General features: G+C 39.5%; 1 protein-coding gene across 2 annotated transcripts; it reads left to right on the top strand.

Annotated features, from left to right (window-relative positions):
* Nucleotides 1-900: 900 nt before the first annotated feature.
* TARS1 (threonyl-tRNA synthetase 1) lies at nt 901-17,164 on the top strand. 2 transcript variants are annotated; one of them, XM_067315305.1, is made up of 19 exons: nt 901-1,001; nt 1,426-1,506; nt 2,791-2,981; nt 4,033-4,156; nt 5,224-5,345; nt 5,574-5,691; nt 6,300-6,364; nt 6,445-6,523; nt 7,160-7,306; nt 8,311-8,409; nt 9,160-9,326; nt 9,734-9,896; nt 9,985-10,122; nt 10,907-10,984; nt 13,685-13,785; nt 13,916-14,020; nt 14,692-14,764; nt 15,562-15,676; nt 16,690-17,164. In XM_067315305.1, the coding sequence occupies exons 1-19, from the start codon at nt 981-983 to the stop codon at nt 16,836-16,838; spliced, it is 2,136 nt and encodes a 711-aa protein (XP_067171406.1). In that variant the 5' UTR covers nt 901-980; the 3' UTR covers nt 16,839-17,164. The 2 variants fall into 2 exon arrangements, with proteins under 2 accessions (XP_067171406.1, XP_067171407.1); XM_067315306.1 differs by lacking the exon at nt 901-1,001 and adding an exon at nt 1,265-1,282.
* The last annotated feature ends 254 nt before the right edge of the window (nt 17,165-17,418 follow it).

Below are 17,418 nucleotides of genomic sequence, written 5' to 3'. Positions count from 1 at the left end.
CTTAAACTAGGCCACTTGGCTACTGAATGAGGTTACCGAGCACACCTAAGGCCTTGCAACAGCCTTCCCTCTGGGAGCCCATGACTGCTATGAAAACGTACTGAAACAAAAAGCAATTTTCCTAAATTGAAGTATTATTTATTTTTCCATAAAAGCAACACCAGGAGGAGAGGGGAAGGAAGGTTACAACAACAAAAAGCTGTGGCTGAATATTGTAGCCTTTTCTTACAGATACCAGGACTCTCTCATCCCATTTCCCCTCAGGACGGGGCTAAGCAAAGCAGCCTACATGACCGCAGTCAAAGTCCGACCCTCCAGTCAGCATCTTCCTGCCCAAGTTACTAGATGGACTTCCCCAAATCTCTTCCACTATTTTTTTTTCCCTGCTGGGAGATCAGACCTTGGTCAGCCTGGCTTCATGTCTCCTTTGCAAGGAATACTCCAGTTAGTTGATTCATTCCTGATTGAACCCTTGCCTCTGGGGAAGGGGAGCTAGGAGGGCTTTTCACAGGACAAAAATTGCATCAAACAGGGAAACGTCCCTGCTTTCCTGTCTGGAAAGTCCCACGGCGAAGCCCGTAGCAGCATTATATTTCGGGGGGGGGAGGCGGCCCCAGAGCGCCCACCCCTTGGGCAGGGCCCTCGGCGGCGCTCTCCGGGGCCGCAGCGCGCCGCGCACGGGGAGCCTGCTTTTATTTCCCCTCCCGGCAGAGGCGAGGTGGGTAAAGGCAGCAGTGCCCCGGCGGCCGCAGCGGGGCCTTTGCCGTCTTCGGCCGCCGCCCCCCGGCCGGAGGGGGCCCCTGCCCGCTGGGCGGGCGGCGGCGGCGGCGTCGGCCCCTCACAAGCCGCCACGCATGGCGCGGCCCGACCCGCCCCTCGTTGCATCAGCTGCCGCGGGCGGAGGGCGCCTGCGCGGGGCCGCTCCCCTCCGCTCCGCCGCCCGGCCCTCCCCTCGCAGACGGGGCGGCTCGGCGGGCGCAATGGCAGGCACTGGCAGCCAGGTGGGTGATGGCGCCGCTGCGGCCGGCTTCGGCTCGGGGCGGCCTCGGGCTCTCGGGCCCCGAGGCGGGGCGGGGGGTGTGCTGGGGCGGGGAGGCCCCTTCTCCCTGCGCCGGGCCCGTGGGGGCCGCGGCCCCGGGAGCCGGCGGCCGTTGGGAGCGAGCCGCGGGCAAAGCCAGGCCTCTGCCCGCTCCTTCACAGCAAGTCACCGGGGTTTTCCCCAGCTGGCTCCGGGGAAGCGGCGGTAGAAGGACGATGTGTTTTTAAGCTAAGCTAAAAAAAGGTGAGGAGTTTCCTGGGGCTGGGTCCTGGGCCGAAGCGACCAAGTCTCCTCTCCCTTGTGCTGTGGGGTTGGGCAGGGGTAAAAGCATGAGCACGTCAGAGTGACTTCTGGAAAATGAGGAAATGGGTGTTTGCCCTCCCTAGGTAAATGCTGAGGAAGGAAAAAAGGCAGACTGTGGAAAGAAGAAAATGAAGGAAGGGGCCGGCGATGAAGGGTGCACGGAGGTGAGCTTCCCTTGGGTTCGTATGGCATTAAAAGATGGAGTCTCTTGGCTGGTATATTGTGTACTGATGGTATTGCTGCAGTTTGTCCCTCTAAAGTATTTTATCTAGTAATATGGTTATTCCATTCCTTTTCCTGTTACTTCTGATTTTAGTAAAGTTTGTGCTGAAGTGACTTTGTTGCTCTTGACAGCAAGTTATATCTGTGTACTGGAAGAGCAGTTCAGGTTTCCATAGATGCTATTTACAGTGCCTCCCATTTGCATCAGGAAATAGGGAGCAGTTCTCTGGGATGATGAAGGCATGTGTAAGATGCTCTGTCTTTTTAGTTCATGTGGTGGGTATGAGTAAACAGATCCCTTCAACTGTGCACTGAGATGGCCAGATGCTAGCCAGGACTAATCCCAAGCCATGCACATAGCTATATAGCCCTGGTTATGCCCAAGCTGATAGCCCTGATGTCATTATATGACATGTAGACTGGAGCTGGTTTCTGTCCAGGTGGCTCAGAGTGGAGTTTCCTCATTCCCTAAGTTTTCTGACCCAGTAATGGAAATATATTTTTATCTTGAACTTTGGTCTTTTCAAATTGATTTTTGCCCTTGCTAGAATTATGCAAAGTTTATTAAGAAGGTGTATGGTGGTACACTTGAAAGTAGTAATTTTCATTAAGCTAAACTTTTATAATGTTAATATATAATTAAAGTGTAATGGTGACTGTTGCTTGTTAGATATATAATTTAAATTGCCTTACTATCCGAGAGAGATCGAAGGAGTAAAGACTAAAAAGAGACGAAGTGACAGATGAAAATGTGAAAGGGGAGATATGTTAGACTATGTAAATGCTGATTAGCTGGCATGCATAGTACAAATTAATTTTAATAATTTGATGCTATATTCCAAGCATCAGTGAAATATGTGGAAATACATAAAGACATTTTTTGGTTTGTAATTGAAAAAGTGTTTTCAGTACTGTGATAAAGTGACAGATTGCCCTTTTTCCATTACCTTGAATTGCCCCTGGTATGGTCCTTCTCCTTAAATTTTTGTGCATTGCTTAAAGTGTTCCCATTTTTCTTCTCTATATAAGAAAATCAGCAGCACCCATGCTCCCTTTTTGAAAGGATTATTGCATACAACTTCCAAAGTTGGAAGGACTGAGATTCCTAAATCACTTAGCTCCTTGTGAAAAGTGTATCCATTTTATTTGCATTCTTGACATAATGTGATATTAGATTACTTCAATAATCTGTTGAATTCTTTTTTCTCTTTATTCTTTGTATGTAGTTGAATCCCTGGCCTGCATTTATCAATGAGCGTTTAGAGATGTATAATAAACTGAAAGCTGAACATGATGCACTTCTTGCAGAAAGAGCTGCTAATAACAGTAAACCCATTAAAGTTACATTGCCTGATGGCAAGCAGGTTGATGCTGAGTCCTGGAAGACTACTCCTTACCAAATTGCTTGCGGAATTAGGTATGATTCTATTCTGTGATTTGTTCAATAATTTTCAGATAGATCTATATCTGCAGGTTGTGGCTGCTATCATTAATGTTAGGATCTTAGTCATTCATCCCAATTTTCTTTAAGGGATCTTCTATTAACAAACTGGAAGTAAGCAAAAGCTTTCTAATTTTGAAGTCTAATGTTTTGCCTTATGAAGATACAGATTCTAAAATTAATTCCAGACTATAGGTGGGATCCTTTAGACACGTAACTTGCATATCTTTCTCAGTGAGTACCGCAGTTGCCTTAAGAACTAATTTGCTAACAAATTTACTCTGTCAGATTGAATGTTAGCACATGCTAGTTTGCATGGACTTGGGGAGGACTGATGGGTGATGTTTCAATGGATTTCAGGGAGTGTTAACAGTATGAGTATCTTTCACTTAACTGCATTTTTACTTATGTGTGAGATTCCCATCAAAAAGCGTGCCCTCCCTCTGGATGACTCAAGCTTTCTGTGGGGAGGGTTTGATCACCTGGTCACCTTAAGAGTTAAAATTATGAAAGAGGGGTGATCCTTAGAGATGAAATGCCATTTTTGGGATGCTTAGGTGCCTTGTCATTGGAACCTTCTTTGCTTTTGTGATTTAGGATCAAGGAAAGGGTTTTTTGACTAGTGGAAATGAAAGTGTTAAGGTAATGCATTATCTTAGAAATGGTATTTGATATCTTTATTTCTGATATTTGAGATCTGTCTTTTTGATATGTGAGATATGTCTTTCATTGCAGTAGGATTTTGAGGTCAGGTCAGTACTTCGAGATAGCTGCTTCTAAGTGAAATATGTTAAAGACTGTATGAACATCCAGGACACACAGTTTTTTTTCCTACATCTCTTGGAGATGTGGGTATGATTTTCATAAATGTTCAGGACTGGCTAAACTGCTTTTTTTTATTTGGAATTTTTTTATGGAATTATACCCACTCTGAGCACTGCTGAAAACCCTACTCAACATGGAGGGCAGTTGGGGAACTTTTACCTGCTGATTTCAAAAGCTTATGTACCATGTATTTATTTTGTAGTCAGGGCTTAGCTGACAACACTGTTATTGCTAAAGTGAACAAGGTGGTTTGGGATCTAGACCGTCCTTTAGAGGAGGATTGTACCCTGGAGCTGCTCAAGTTTGAAGATGAAGAAGCTCAAGCAGTGAGTATCTTCTAAAACTTGTTTGTCCTTGGATTTGCATTAAACTCAGCCTCCATTAGTTATTAACATTTTTAATGTGTTTAAAAGATGAAGAGGAGAGAATGGGTTAGCCATGTAGGTACATCTGCGTTTTATATTAGTTCCTTAGGAAGGAGGTGTGATACTGAAGATAACACACATTCTGCTGTGTATTCAGAGCTGAGTCTCTGCTAGCAGTTGCTATAGATTATGTCAAATCTGTTCTCATTAAGATTTTACATTTGCAGCCTTCTTGTTAATGTAAGGTAGGGTTCTTTTTGAAGCAAGCTGTTTAGCACTGACTGCAAAAGCAATACTGAGTACAAAAGTACAGAATACGTACAAACATGAGAGTACTGAGTAAGCTGTGCTTGTACTTCATATGTACAAAAGTACATACTTAATTTTGGCTACTCATTCAGATAAATGTAGATATCCAGTAAGTTTTTAAATGCAGTCTTTAAAAATTTGCATTTGCGTTTATATTTTCTGAGATTTATATTTTCTGATATGTGCAAATAAAAGCAGACTGAGGTCCTAAAGATTTGGTTTTAATTTGTCAAAATGTAAGGTGCACTACAAGATGAAGGGTAATTCCTAACTTTATGAACTGTTCTACATCAGTGCAAGATTTTCCATGCATAAAATACTTGTAGGACCACAGCCTGATGTTGTAAGTGCACTTTATGGTCTTTAGGCTGTACATCAGCAGAGCTGGTTGATTGAAGTTCACAAAAACAGTTGGTGAATTAGTTTCCCAAATTCTTGACAATAATTGAATTATGTCAACAGTAGTTGAACAGTAATTGAAAATTATTCTAATTCATTGCTACGCTGTAAATAATTTTGCAGTGTTATTTTTCAGAAATATTGATGCTTTGGATGGGGGGGGGGTTGCTGAGCAGATTGCTTTTGTTCTGCAGGCTGCTTTAATAAGGGATCTGCATCGTGTATCCTTATAAGCAAGCTTTTAGAAAGGGTTTTAAATAAAATACTCAGAAATGCATTGTGCATGTTCAGACTGACCCCTCTTTTGTGACTTCCATTAGGTATATTGGCACTCAAGCGCTCACATAATGGGTGAAGCTATGGAGCGAATCTATGGTGGATGTTTGTGCTATGGCCCGCCGATAGAAAATGGATTTTATTATGACATGTTTCTTGAGGATGGGTAGGTTTGTTTTTTTTTTTCCTAGGAGTGGGGGGACTGCAGGCCCAGCAAAATTTCTGTTACCTGCTTACTCCTGGGACAAAGTCATCAGTACTGTCACAGATGCGAATTGCTTTGTTCATTGCAGTACGTCCTGTCCACAAGCTGGTGCATTGCAAAGGCAGTACCAGGGCAGAAATTGTAAGTGAAAGCAAGAATGATTCACTTTTTCATGTGCCTTTATTTTAGGGGTGTATCAAGTAATGACTTCTCTGCTTTGGAAACCTTATGCAAAAAGATCATGAAGGAAAAACAAGCCTTTGAAAGACTGGAAGTTAAGAAGGAAACACTGCTCGAAATGTTTAAGGTAGGCTGTTTTAGAAGGTGGTTTCTAGCATCACACAGTTACGCTTTAAGTATATGTAGCTTTAGTTGCAAGTTTGATTAGCAACAGAGGAAGAGATGTCAATTTACACTTTTAAAGATGTTGTGTTCTTATGAGTTCATTTGCATTATTAACAGTAAAAAAATGAGCAAAGGTGTAACTTTTGGTTTTTTTAGCAATGCAGATTAGACGTTCTACACCTGCAAGAATTCTAGGAGTATCTCTCAGGAGTATCATAGCATCCTTCAGGTTAAAGAGGGCCTCAGGAGGTCTCCAATCCAACCTCCTGCTCAAAGCAGGGTCAACACTAAAATTGGACCAGGTTTCTCAGGCTTTTGTCCAGTCAGGTCTTGAAAACCTGTAAGGATGGAGACTGCACAACCTGCTCTCTGGGCAACCTGCTTCACTACATGACTGGAGCATCTTCCTGTCCCACTCCCTCTCTCTGCTGTCCAACCCCCTCCCCTTTCCTGTTTGTGTAATCCTCTTTTGATGAAACAGAGCGTCAGATTTGCAAATAGTTTAAACTGCTCTTCAAATCTCATGCTTAATAAGTAGTTAACAAATGTGTGTGCTGTTTTTCTTTTTAGTATAATAAATTTAAGTGTCGGATTCTGAATGAGAAGGTCAATACTCCAACTACAACAGTGTACAGGTAACAATGCATGCACATTAATGCTACTGGATATAACTTCCTAGGATGAAATATGCTAAATTAATGTTTCCTTTTCTTAGGTGTGGCCCTTTGATAGATTTGTGCAGGGGGCCTCATGTCAGACACACTGGCAAGATAAAAACCATAAAAATTCATAAGGTAAGCGCTGAAACTGCATGAGACAAATGTGTTCACTGAAAACATGTTGCTGTCTTGGGGCAATAAGTTTTTGGGATATCCAGGAGCATAACGCAAAGTGGATAACCTGGCCATAAACTCAGTTTAACCAACTGAGAGAGGGTTGTGTGGTTATTATCTTAAGTGGTATGAAGCCCAATAAGGTGGCCAGAGCCTGCACTGCCAGCAGTGGATAAGAAAGTGAGCAGGACCTAAGAAAAGGGCCTGGCTGAACTGTATCAATCGGAGCTTATAATTTTTGCTCATCTGATGGTTATAGTTGAGTGAGAATGAGAACAGTTGGAAGAAGATGGCTACAGAGAGAGCAAGTGGGATTAAAAAAAGACAAAGGAGAGTTCAAAACCCTTCTTATAGAACCTGTTCACCTGTCCTTTGTGCATTTTTCTCTACAGACAGTTTGGTTCTTTTTAAAGTTTTGACATATATTTAGTTTTCATCAGTGTTTTGATTTTAAAATTAAAACTCTCCTTGTGCCATGGTGTGCTACATTAAATATAATGACTGTTAATAATTTCATGCCTTTTAACAGGAGGCAGTAATAGTAAAATACGGAGTCTCCTCCTTGTTCTTATTGTATCGTTTAATTTTTGCATGCAGAATTCCTCTACCTATTGGGAAGGCAAGGCTGATATGGAATCCCTTCAGCGGATCTATGGAATTTCATTCCCAGATGCAAAAATGCTGAAGGAATGGGAGAAATTCCAGGAGGAGGCTAAAAACAGAGATCACAGAAAGATTGGGCGGGTGAGACAGCTTTTCTGGTAATGTATTTCACAAATACCATGTGAATGTAACCTCATAACTAGAAGCATCTCAAAGACTGCAGATACTTGCTGGCACAACCAAGATGGACATAATTGTATTTTCAGTAGTTTTGCAAAGCCGGACACTTTTCTCTAACAACTGAGCATCAAAAGTCCTAAAGCAAACAGAACTCCTATTTAGAGCTTTTGGTCTTTATAACACTACAGTATCCTTATTCCACAGATTAAACATAACAAAACATGAACCCTTCAGTCTGCAGGAAAAGTTCATTGCTATACAAGCTGCTGCAGCCTGCTCACTCACAGTTCTTTCTTTTGTGTGACATTAGAATCAATAATACATTTCTACATTTTTCTTCTTCCCTAGTCCTGACATGCCTTTTGTGCTGATAGTGTTCTTGCTAGTTTTTTCTCTTCCAGTACTTTCTGCTTATTTTGCTGGGTTTTTTTAGATGGAAACCCCTGTCAGGTAATTGATAGTCCTGGACACACTGGTGCAAAGTCTGCTGCTTGGGCATCAGGAAAACATAGAGCAGAATTTCACTATGTATGTGCTACCCCGAAGTACATGCCCAGTTTGCCACCAAATTAGCTGAGTACACTTCACACTTCTAATACATGTGCAACCTACTAGTATGCTGCAGCAGCAGAACTAACTATTACTTGTTAACGGACCAAGTGAATTTTGGAGGCACAGTTAGTAGTTACACATAAACACAGGAATAACACAAAATTTGGAGCATCAGTAATGAAATAGGAAACTGGACAATCTCCTTCAACAATCAATACTAATAGGAGATAAAAATACCAATGGAAAAGCATCTGCCTATTGCTGTTGATTTTTTTTTTTTTTTTTTTTTTTTTACTTTCAGATTTTTTTTAACTTTGAGTAGTGATGCCCAGTGAGTAGTAACTCGTTTATGAATGTCAGTGAAAGTACTGGCTGTACAAATAATTTTTTTTTCAAATACTATTTTTCTGCAGGACCAAGAACTGTTTTTCTTTCATGAGCTCAGCCCCGGTAGCTGTTTTTTCTTGCCAAAAGGAGCTTACATTTATAACACATTAATTGAATTCATCCGGGTAAGTAATGTCTTTTGGAAATCTTCTTACAGAAGAAATTTCTCAATTTTAGAAGAATATGTAACAGTATAAATGGGATTGACTTAAAGTGAAGTGCTGTTTTAAAAAATCTACTAATTCTGTAAGCAATGAACTAAAGTAACTGGTTTCTTTGAACTGGTCATGTCAAATTCTCTGTTAAGTTAAGTTTTTTTTTTATCAGACTTTACCTGCATTTAAAGCCATATAATGATGCTCTATATTACGGATTCTTTGAGGTCTAATAGTACAGTTGAGCTTATACTACAGCTGTTCCACTGCTGCATGTTTATTAGCGCTTTTTTGGCCTTGTAGAGCTATCTGTTATAAAATGATGTGTAAGAAAAATATCCTGACCTTCCTGTTGTAATATTTAAAATCTCTATGTCTTATAGTCATATATTTGGGCTGCAGGGTAATATGAAGTGTCATTGAATAATTAGAGACTGCTGCTTTGCTTGCAAGGAAGAAACTTGTTCTTCTTGTTTAGCCCAGATGAAAAGTTTGGGGGGAGGGTGGTGCTGGTGGAATGGAGGTAGCCTGGCATGTCCAGCTTGAATCATTACTACCTTACAGATAGAAGGGAATAGAAAGGTCAGATTTTGTTGGGTTTTTTTGTTGTTGTTTTTATTGAGTCATAGACTTTTGGAGGGCGGCATTTGCATATTCTGTGGCTGCAGATGTATTTGTTTGTTTTATAAATTACTTTATATGCTGGGTCTATTGTTATAGAGCGAGTATCGAAAACGTGGATTCCAGGAGGTTGTTACTCCAAATATTTTCAATAGCAAATTATGGATGACATCAGGGCACTGGCAGCATTACAGTGACAACATGTTTTCCTTTGAAGTGGAGAAAGAAATCTTTGCTCTGAAACCTATGAACTGCCCAGGACACTGGTAAATACATAGCAAATCCAGTTTATCAAAAATGCTGCTGCTTCAAAAAATGCTCAGTTTGTTTTCCCTGCTTAATTGTACAGATACCTACTAACAGCTTATCTTGGTACTACAAAACTTGAATATCCAAATGGATGCCTGGGCATTGTCCATTTTATGGCAATTTAGCCATCCAGGTCTTCGTGTTCAGTTTTAGGCCCACCTCCCCCTCCCCCGAGGGTACAATAGCTCCTATCAGCTATAAACAGTATCTGAATTTGTTTTCCTGAAAAAAAGAAAAAAAAAAAGATATGAGTGATCACTGTTCAGATCTCATGGTTGGAGTGATGGACATCTGCTTAGGTACTGGCTGCTCTTTGCAGAACTTTGATTCTGGATGAGTTTCAATTACTAAACTTTTCCTTCAGCCTTATGTTTGATCATCGTCCAAGATCCTGGCGTGAGCTGCCATTACGGTTGGCTGATTTTGGTGTTCTGCATCGTAATGAGCTGTCAGGAGCTCTTACAGGACTCACTCGAGTACGCCGGTTCCAGCAGGATGATGCTCACATATTCTGTGCTATGGAGCAGGTATGGGCTGCAGTTAAATGAAATTGTGTATTAAAATCCAAGTAACTCAGTTTCCCATAGTTGACACTTTATTTCCATCCTCGTAAAGATCGAAGAGGAGATAAAGAGTTGTCTGCAGTTCTTGCGTACTGTGTATGATGTTTTTGGATTTTCCTTCAAACTGAATCTCTCCACTCGTCCTGAGAAGTATCTTGGAGATATTGAAGTATGGAATCAAGCTGAGAAGGTAAACAGTAACTTTAATGACTTTTTATATGAAAACTAGACTGCAGTTGGAACACCTGAGAGGACAAATTGTCTTCTGGGAGGAAGAGTGACAGCTGGGCATGAGAACTATAACTCAATAACTCTTTAATTCTGTCTGGCTGCTAGAAATGGCTTTTATTTTATGTTGTCCTTCTGTATGGAGATTATACTCTCAGTACAATCTGCATGTCAGAAACAAACTACCTCTCTCTCTCTTTTTCTTTTATTGGCCAAAAAATACACTAAGAGGAGAAAGAAAACCAATCCTGCCAGCCACTGTAATAAGTCTTAGAGCCACCTTCCAAAAGCCAGGTTGCTTTCATGATTAAAGGGACAGGGTTAAGCCCTTGCAGCTGCTCTGACGGGGAGAAGTTGGGGCAGGAAGGGACATTAGATGTGCTGGGGTGGATTACCTCTCAATATTATCTACAAACATTGAATCTAGCATAAAAAGTTCTTACATTATAGCCAATACTGCTTGACTGGCCTCTTCCAAAATGTATGTATTAGTTTGTTTGCTTGTTTTTTAAATTTGGACTAAATTAATTTTTATTTTAGTTTGGGCTCCCTGACAACTTCCCCTTTCCAAACAGAAATGAATCAGTAAGAATGTGTAAAGAAGTTGCAGCAGTAACTGAGAAGCATTGAGAGTCTGGTAGTTTTAGATGTCTCCAGCAGCAGGCTGACCTGATGCTGTAACATGGAAACAGAGTAAATGAAAATGATGGGGAAAAATGCTGAATGTATGTGTCCTTTATCTCTAGCAACTTGAAAACAGCCTCGATGAATTTGGTGAGAAGTGGGAATTAAACCCTGGTGATGGAGCTTTCTATGGACCTAAGGTTAGTTTGTTACAATCATCCTCTAGAAGATTAAGCTTTTAATTCTGTTTGGTTGAAGTAGAAAAAAAGCTATACAGTTCCTTGTTCTCCATTGTTGCTACTCTAATCTTGACAATAGAGATAGCGCGCAAGTGCAGTTTCCCACAGTATAGTGAATGAGCAGAAGAAAAAAAAAAACCAAAAAACAGTCCTCACATGTGGCTTAGATGTTACATTGGTTTTAGTCTCTATAAAGTCTGGTAATGTATGAATTCCCCAGAAGGACAAGTGTTAGGCATCTGTCTGTGCAGATTGTTTGCCAGATGTCTTCAAATAGATACCTGAGCGAGACAAAGGCTTCATCTAGTAAATGTTCTGCTTTAAGTTAATTAAACCAGTACAAATGGCACTAAATGCTGTTAATACATAAATAACACTTTTCATTCATATACTATTGTGAGAAAAGGGGGAGTAAATAATGTGGTGATGCTCTTGTCTTGACTCCAAATCAGGAATAAAAAAACAACTTTTTTTTCACTTATCCTGCACATTCCCTTGCAATGTAACATTATAACTGACTTTTTTCAGTGTTAGTACACGCTTCATTAAAGCACTGGTGCTGTTTACTTTTGGGTAGAGGGTACAGGACAAAACTGATTCCTGAACTGACAAATTGGTCTATGTTGAGATTGTTAAAGACTGGAATTAAGGAGGGAGGATTTTTTTAGTCATCTGTCTCAAGATGCTGTCTGACTGAAACCATGTGTTTTACCAGCTACATAAGCTTTTACTTTCATGGGAGAGAGAAAAATAATCTGTGATCCTATTTTCCACATACCTTTAACATTCTCTTCATTAATTAAACCCAATTTACATGTACAAACTAATCAATCAATCAATCAGCTCTGTTTAAGCAGCAGCCAAATAATTCAGTGAGAGACATGAACAGAAGGTGGCACTGTCAGATCTGTGTTACCAGAGCAATAGCTACATTAGAAATACTTTTTTCAGCAATCAGCAAATCATAACCTATATAAATAAAACCTGTATTGCTATATAAAACAAGCAATGAGAAATCCTAACCCTATGTTCCTATATAAAACAAGCAAGGAGAAAAAAATTAACTTCATCTTATTGATTAAACAGATTTCTGAAAAAATCCTTTTACTGGCACAGTTTTGTAGCTAAGTTGAGTTGCTACGGGGTTATGGTATTTTAAAAAAAAAAAAAAAAAAAAAAAACCTTGCATTGATTTTGTATTTTTAAAAGATGTCTCCTCAGCCTGCACAGATTAAGTAGGGCTCTCTAGAAATTTACTTGTATCTCTGAACATAAGGACATAGAGCATTACAAAATTACTTGTAAATCTTTCTCTAATAAACCTAGCCTACATTTATGTCTACATTAATTCATTTAGTAAACTGATTCTGACTTCTGTCTTTGTATGTTAATTGAATCAATTTCATTTTATAGGTTGTACGTGGAATGTGTTATAGCAGCTAATCATTCACAGTGTGAAAGGCAAACAAGATTTAGTAATTTCCGCAGTTGATTTGAGAGGAGGCAAATATCTGCAGGAACACTTACCTTTGTTAACCTTAGTTAACCTTATACTTAGTTCTAGTACACTCCAGCTAAAGTGAAGTGAGCAGACATGTAGCCTGTTGCACTGGTTTTAATGGAAACTGGTTAAAATTACATGTTAAGTGAAGCTACACATCTAGGGTACCTTTAAACTAAGACTTTTTTTTTTTCTACTCTGTACCTGGATGATTTGAAATTAATAGAAGGTTGTAAATAGTTTATTTTGATAGAAGCTTTTCTGATGAATAACTGACCTGTGATGAAGTCCAGCTTCTAAATGAATTTTTTTTAACAGTTCATATTTAGCCCAATTACTTTTGAAAGACATTTAGCATTTCAGTGAATAAAACACTGATCTGTTTATTTGATATATAAACTAAAATAAGGAACACAGACCCAACATATAGTCATACTGGTAAAACAGTGACTAAGAGAGCAATTTGCTAAATAAGTACATCCAGATACTATAAATCTGCTGTTGGCTAGCTGTCTACTTGTGCAACTTTTTATCACAGGTGTGCTCAGGATTAAAGCTTATAAGATGCAACAGAAAGAATAGGCTTGATTTGTAGATAATCACATAGACAGAATGGGTGTCGCTAATTAATGCAATCCCTATTAGAAAGGAGATTATCTAACACAAGGATTCTCATCCCTGTGCCTGGGCCCTGAATTTATGATATAAGCTACCAAATATTCCAATATAGCATAATAAACAAGCATAAGTTTTCCAGTTGCAGGTTGAAGAAGTCTTATTTTGAGTGAGAAGTGTTCAGTTCTGATCCAAAACGCACATGCACTCTTCCCTTGATGTGCTGCTGAATTTACTCAGTAAAAATGCCCAGAAGAGCAAAGCAGATTGAAACTCACACAGTGTGATGTATTAAATGTGGTTCCCTCGGAAGTAATGCCACTCCACTTGCTCACCTCAGTTTTCATTCTGACAGGTATCCACATCAAATCCTGCAAATCATTTAAATCCTAAAGTAGGCCAAAGTGAAAGTATGTTGTCTGAAATCGTATATAGTTCCTCTGTGCAGCTCTGAGTGCAAGCTTCTGTCTTAAAACACGTTTGCTTTCAGAGGAAAATGTTTGTATCTTAAACTCTAGTAAAAGTTTGTGTCTTTTGTTTCTAAGATTGACATTCAGATTAAAGATGCCATTGGTCGCTACCACCAGTGTGCTACAATCCAGCTAGATTTCCAGCTACCAGTCAGATTTAACCTTACTTTTGTCAGGTGAGTAAAGTAGCTGGTATTTTTAATTGCTATATAATCTAGCTTGCCTGGCACTTACAGGCATAAGTTTAAAAAAAGAAACAGCCTTAGATTTAAAAAAAAACAACAAAAAAAACCCCTTTATTCACAGCCATGACGGTAATGACAAGACCAGACCAGTTATCATTCACCGGGCCATCCTGGGATCTGTGGAAAGAATGATCGCCATTCTAACTGAAAACTATGGAGGCAAATGGTAATGTTGAAAAGTAGATTTTATTATTCCCGTTTGAGCAAACATTCTATGTAGTAGAAGATAAATTGGCCCCAAGTATGCAAGAGTCAAAAGGACTGCTTCTGCTTGCTTGCTACAGAGTTGTGCTTTAGGTATATCATGAGGTAATTCCTCCTAAACTACATTCACTGGATGTTAAGTAATCCCAAATATGGTAGCCAGTCCATGGTATTACTCTTGCAGGTGCAGCATACAGCTTAGCCATGCATCTCTGATCTTGGTCTTGCAGCTGGGCTGCCTTGGAGGGTCATTTTTGTAGGTCCTTAACCTGCTGCAGTATGATACCTGACAGGGATGATCTCTCTGACTACGAGGGAGGCTCAAAAGTAAACATTTTTCCATGATTAGTTAATAATAAGCATAACGGCTCAGTTACGAGTTTTTCTGTTGTAAAACACAACTTGAAACTTCAGGTAAAGAAGTACTTTTGCCCACGCTGAAATTTTCCTTTGGACACTCAGGTTTTGGGGGAGATAAACTGTGACTTGAGTTTAGGGCTGTCATCACCTCTGAAACCAACCTAAGCAAGTGGCTTCATGACTCTGTAGTGTAGATTTTAGTCTTATCTGTTGATAGACTATTTCATACTGAAAAATACTAAAATCTGTAAAACTTGTTTTTGTTTTCTGAAGGCCGCTCTGGCTCTCCCCACAGCAGGTAATGGTGGTACCAGTGGGACCAACATGTGATGAATATGCTCAAAAGGTGAAGTAGCATGCGTTTCGGGGTTTTTTTGTGTGTGTTTTTTTAGTTCCAGAAATACTGTATTTAGATGGGCTACTCAGTTATTAATGATTAATACTATTTATTTGAAATAAATAGGATAAGTCTTTGCATCTTATGTTGTAGCAGTTGTATATTACGACGACAACAAATTAAGCTGCTGAAATGGTAGATGGCTCTTAAAGAGGACCTGAAACAGATGTTGGGTATCCAAGCAACAAATGCTGATCCTGGTGATGCTTTTATTATTGGAAAGCTTAGCTTTTCAGCCAGAGGAAAAACTCTTACCCTTCAGGTTCCAATCTCCCATGGCCATGTGCATCTTGCAGAGTAATAAGAAAAATAAAGCTGGGTCTTTGCGTCTTTGGCATCCAGCTGACGTTCTTCTGTATTTCTTTCAAGCCCATGGTACATTTAAAAAAAAAAAAAAAAAGAGAGAGAGAGGAAAAAAAAAACAGTCTGCAAAATAAAATCTTCTAATCAGAAAGCTCCATCATTCTGCTGCCTTTCTCCATGCCAAATTCAAGTTGCTATTCGGCCCAACGTGTCAGGTATTCATAGCACTGCATAGTGATTTAGTGTGTATGAGCTTATGATAGCTGACATGTTTTCACATTCTTGAACTAGGCTCATCTCCAAGGCCTGAGCCAACAATGGTGTCTTTGGTTTAGGAGTTAGACAAGTTTGACTGGCTTGTTAAGCCTACAAGTCATAAATAGTTCATCATCATGAAATATTATATCCTTTTTCAATGACAGTTTAAATACTTTTTCTTCTAGGTCAGACAGCAATTCCATGATGCTGGATTAATGGCAGATGTTGATGTAGATCCTGGGTGCACACTGAACAAGAAGATCAGGAATGCTCAGCTTGCACAGTATAACTTCATTCTGGGTAACGTATAGGGCATGTGCTATTTTATGTTGGCTGACTTTCTTGAATCAGAGTAGGATTTGATCTAGCTCTTTCTTCCGTGAGCAAGGCAGAGACTGGTAGTCAGTGTTTTAGCCCGCTTTACTCCTAAGAATCTCTGTCTCAGCCTCCACTGTCCGCATGATGGGCATTCCTTGCTTGTGCAGCTGTTAGTGGAAGGAGGCGATTGTTGAGTGGCCCAAGGCATTACTGCTGCTTTAGGAAAAGTATTTTGCTCTCTTCTGGTCAGTAGTATGGAGACGCGTGTGGAATCTCCCTTCATTTGTCAGGTAGATTAAGTGATTTTTCAGTATTTTGCTCTCCTAATTGAAGTGTGACAAAAGAAGTGCCGTATTTTCACTGCATTCAGCTGTAGTGCACTTTTGAGCTATGCATGCATGTCTGAGAGCTGAGAGTCTTGCAAGAGAGGGTGATGCAGGGACAATTAGAAACTGACCTTCAAGTATATGATCTGAAGTACTGTCTTAGTCATACAGACTACTTCTGTAGCTACCTCCAAGTATATCCTACAAAATTTATATTAGTAATGAGACAAACAGATATTATCTTGGTGTCTATATCTTAATGTTTAATTTAAACAAATAACTAAGCTTTTCCAATAAAATATCTTGCTGTCTCTATAAAGTAAAAAAATAGCTGTTGGTTATTTACGATTAAATTGTCTTTCTAACCTTTGTCCACGGAGCGATCCTAGACTTATTTCTGATTTCAGCCTTGTGGCTCTCTTTAATAGGAAATAAGCCAAGCTGAGCTTATTCAGTTAACTTTTCCCCTTGCTCATATTTTATTAAGTTGTTATTTATAATATACTAAAACCTTTTAAATAAGATGTGATTAAATAAGAAGGCTATTGGCTGCTTGTGTTGGTTGTTAAGCATTTCAGAATTTCTGTTTAATATCTTTGTGTTTTATGGGAATCAAAAAAATGCTTGAGAAATGTTAACTTAATCTCTTTGCATCTTGGTTGTTTTTAGTTGTTGGTGAAAAGGAGAAGGCAAGTGGAACAGTTAATATTCGCACTAGAGATAACAAGGTGCATGGTGAGCGTACAATTGCTGACACTGTGGAGAGGCTGCTGGAACTGAAACGGTCCCGCTGCAAACAAGCAGAAGAAGAATTTTAACACCACCTAGTCTACCTGGCATAAAGAAGATTCTAGTTTTTCTTACGCAGTTAACCAGAGAGTTGTTTGTGCTGATCCAGATTTGACATATATTTCATATTGGACCTCATGCTTATTTTAGCAGAGATCTTTCTTAGTCAAACATATCTCTTTGTAAAATCAATTTTTCACAAACCGTGAAGTAAAATTTCTTGGCTGCTGATCAATGACAGATGAAGCTAGGTGAAATGACCCTTTCTGCTGCAAGAGAAAATGGAAGTGTTCATCAGGGATGCCTATAACATTCTAACTACCGAATTAAGAATAAAATTCATTTTGATAACAAATGGTTTCCATGAAAGTTAAACAAGAGACCGTATCAAATTAGAAGCCATTTGAAGGACCTCATCAATTCTTCGGGTTTTTTTTTTCCCCCACATACACTGGCTGAGAAGCAGCAAATGCCAAATGCCTGGCATTGACAAAAAACTAAAATCAGAGGTTTTTTGTTGATTTTTAACCAATCTGAACAGCTTCCAAAGGCTGTTGGTTACTGTTCCTCTAGAAAGAGGAAAGAAAAGGAAAAAAAATGAAGTTGTTA

Source organism: Apteryx mantelli, chromosome Z, assembly GCF_036417845.1.
Source record: "Apteryx mantelli isolate bAptMan1 chromosome Z, bAptMan1.hap1, whole genome shotgun sequence".
NCBI lineage: Eukaryota > Metazoa > Chordata > Aves > Apterygiformes > Apterygidae > Apteryx > Apteryx mantelli.
Note: the sequence above shows the minus strand (reverse complement) of the source record. Positions and strands in the feature narration are given on the sequence as shown.

What these genes read in the sequence shown, in the direction of transcription:
- TARS1 (XM_067315305.1), top strand. Translation starts at nt 981, where the DNA reads ATGGCAGGCACTGGCAGCCAG. An exon ending in CACTGCTCGAAATGTTTAAG is followed by an intron (nt 5,692 to 6,299) that starts GTAGGCTGTTTT and finishes TTTTCTTTTTAG; the next exon opens with TATAATAAATTTAAGTGTCG. An exon ending in GAGCTTTCTATGGACCTAAG is followed by an intron (nt 10,985 to 13,684) that starts GTTAGTTTGTTA and finishes TTTGTTTCTAAG; the next exon opens with ATTGACATTCAGATTAAAGA.